We start from the raw sequence: 2,474 nt of genomic DNA, 5'->3' as shown, positions 1-2,474 counted from the left end.
CATGAATCCTTTAAGGTTGTTGTCGCGCAACAGTCTCTGTAAAAAGTTTATCCGCTGTAAAACGGGCCAGTTTAGAACACAACCTTTTAGCGGTATATAGTCTCACTTGATTGATTGCATTGTGCATGGATAGCTAAAGCATAACTATATATTTTCCATATTAACTATTTTCAATTATATAAATTTATGAATTTCCGATAATTATATTCCGTAAACCAAACGGTCAATCGTTTTGATTTTTTTTTCTGTATTTCCTCCCACGATGTATTCCACGTTTTTTTTTATTTCTCAACTTATCGAGCCGTTGATTTTTAAAAAATTCTAATCGGCAAAACTCCATTTAAACACGTGTTAAATCACTCGAATTTCAAAAATTTATATCTCAAGTTCAAAACGGTCAATTGCAAACGGAAAAGGCTCATTTCGTTGCTAATTTTTCAAACTATTCACCATAAAATTTTTAACGAAAACGAAAAAAAAATTCTACGCGACAACAACCTTAATCAATCCACAACCTAATTATAACTCTCAGTTTGACAGGTGGTTAACGTGAATAAATGATGTTTTATTTTCTATAAATACATTAACATGCAAAATTATGAAAAAATGATCAGTTTGAAACCGTGTAGCTTGTACCACGTGATGTTGAATGGCGGAATTCTATTGGTCGACGGTTGAATGGGAAAAATATTCAGTATAATTCGAGTGGCGTCGAATGGTGCAATTCTATTGACGGAAATTGGGACGGAAAAAATAATCAGTAAAATGATATTTTTTCTATTCTCAATCCATAAATCCCAGATATTGCAAAATAATCCACAACTATTTCTCGCCACTGGTGTTCTCCGATGGCACACATATTAAATTCTCTAAGTTCATCTCAATAATAAAAACATGGAGATGAAAAATGCGAAGGGAGATTGCAATCCCCATTGATCTCCTATGACTAGTAATAAAAATCATCCCATTTGGCGCTAGCTAATAATAATATGTAAAAATGGCGGTATCTTCTTTGGTCGTCATGAAAAATAAGAAGAAATGAAGGAATGCAGAATGGTGTTGCATCAATGTCTTCAATTGAATCCATTGAAATAATGTGAGCACTGTCTCGCTTCACCGTTGATTGGTATAAATGAGATCATTACCACGGAACATAGCCTCGAGAGTGGATTTCTTGTTGTATTCAATGCCACGGGACTCAACCATTTCCACAAATTTTTGGTATCTCTTCCAAGCTGTTATCGTTGCCACATCCTCTTCCGGTCCTATTCTCGTTTTATCCTCTACGTCCTGGCCCGTCAGCGTCGACTCCGTCGCCTGACTCGCGTTTTGCAGCTCTGGTATCATCTGATGGTAAATTTTTATCAATCATCCACGAGAAATAGCATTTTTAATTGATTTGTGGAGAGGATAATTGATTGGTGGAATGGGGTGAATTGGGCTCTCAGGGTCTTGAGCTTATGTTTGCAGGAAGTATTGTACACGTTTCATGTAACAACTCCCACCCTCAGGAAATCAATACTCATGCGGTTATTTCCAAGGATTCAGTTCCCGCCAATAAAATCACATTCATTTCGAGGGATTTTTTTCATTACCTACTGAAAATTTTATCGTTGAAACTTTTCTGGTGCATACAGAATTGTGCATTTTTATTGTTATGAATTGTTGAAATTTCTGTCATATAAATTGAAAAAATTGACCCTCTTCATTGCCATAATTCCACCTGGATTTATTCAATTCAAGGGGCTTTGTGGTTACAACAATATTCTAATAAATTATTGAAGGCCAAGATGAAAGAAGACAAATTGTAAAAACTCTTGAGAGGTTTCCCCAGTACCGAGAATTTTCATATTAGTTATCAAGTGTAAAAAATAAAAACAATTGCTAACGAAAATCAAAGGAGAAAACCATAATTTTTCAGTCAGAAAATATTATTCCAGGCAATTAAATACCCCATAAGAGTCAACAGTTGCATCTATCTTTATTAAACTATTGAACTATCCATCGTAAACCTTGCACCAACAAAAATAACGATAAATAATCCCAATCGCAACTATTCCAAAAAAAGAAAGAATAACACAAAAATAAAAAATGAAAAAAAAAAAATTTGAACCAGAAAAAAATACATGATTTTAAAAAAGCCGACAGTATATGAAATAGAAAAATATATTTAAAATCGAGTATTTCCCTGTTCTTCCCAGAAACCCATGAATTTCTAACCCACTGTCACTCATCATTATGAATTTTGTACACTTACCTTTGGGTAATTTAATTTTCGGCAAATTTTGTTGAAGTGGGTAAAAAGGCCAATGACAGATGCGAAAATTTTGATTAATCTGGTGAGAGGAGTGGACGAGTACTGTTGAGCTCTGAGCTTGGGAGTAACTAACCGGGCTAACTCGACGTAAGGGACGCCGAGGCTTACAACATCAGCTGTGTTCGTTTCGCCGACGCCCCCCCCCCCTCCCCCTCCC

The 2,474-nt window shown here is 35.4% G+C and overlaps 1 protein-coding gene across 1 annotated transcript; it reads right to left on the bottom strand.

The window, feature by feature from the left end:
* Positions 1-429: 429 nt before the first annotated feature.
* On the bottom strand, positions 430-2,410 carry LOC105263156 (uncharacterized). Its single transcript, XM_011299186.1, has 2 exons — positions 2,258-2,410; positions 430-1,347 (listed from the first exon to the last, which is right to left on the bottom strand). The coding sequence occupies exon 2, from the start codon at positions 1,345-1,347 to the stop codon at positions 1,114-1,116; it is 234 nt and encodes a 77-aa protein (XP_011297488.1). The 5' UTR covers positions 2,258-2,410; the 3' UTR covers positions 430-1,113.
* Between the last annotated feature and the right edge of the window lie 64 nt (positions 2,411-2,474).

Source organism: Fopius arisanus, unplaced genomic scaffold (assembly GCF_000806365.1).
Source record: "Fopius arisanus strain USDA-PBARC FA_bdor unplaced genomic scaffold, ASM80636v1 scaffold00013, whole genome shotgun sequence".
NCBI classification, from domain to species: Eukaryota; Metazoa; Arthropoda; class Insecta; order Hymenoptera; family Braconidae; genus Fopius; species Fopius arisanus.
The sequence above is the reverse complement of the archived record's forward strand: the minus strand, read 5'-3'. Positions and strand labels throughout refer to the sequence as shown.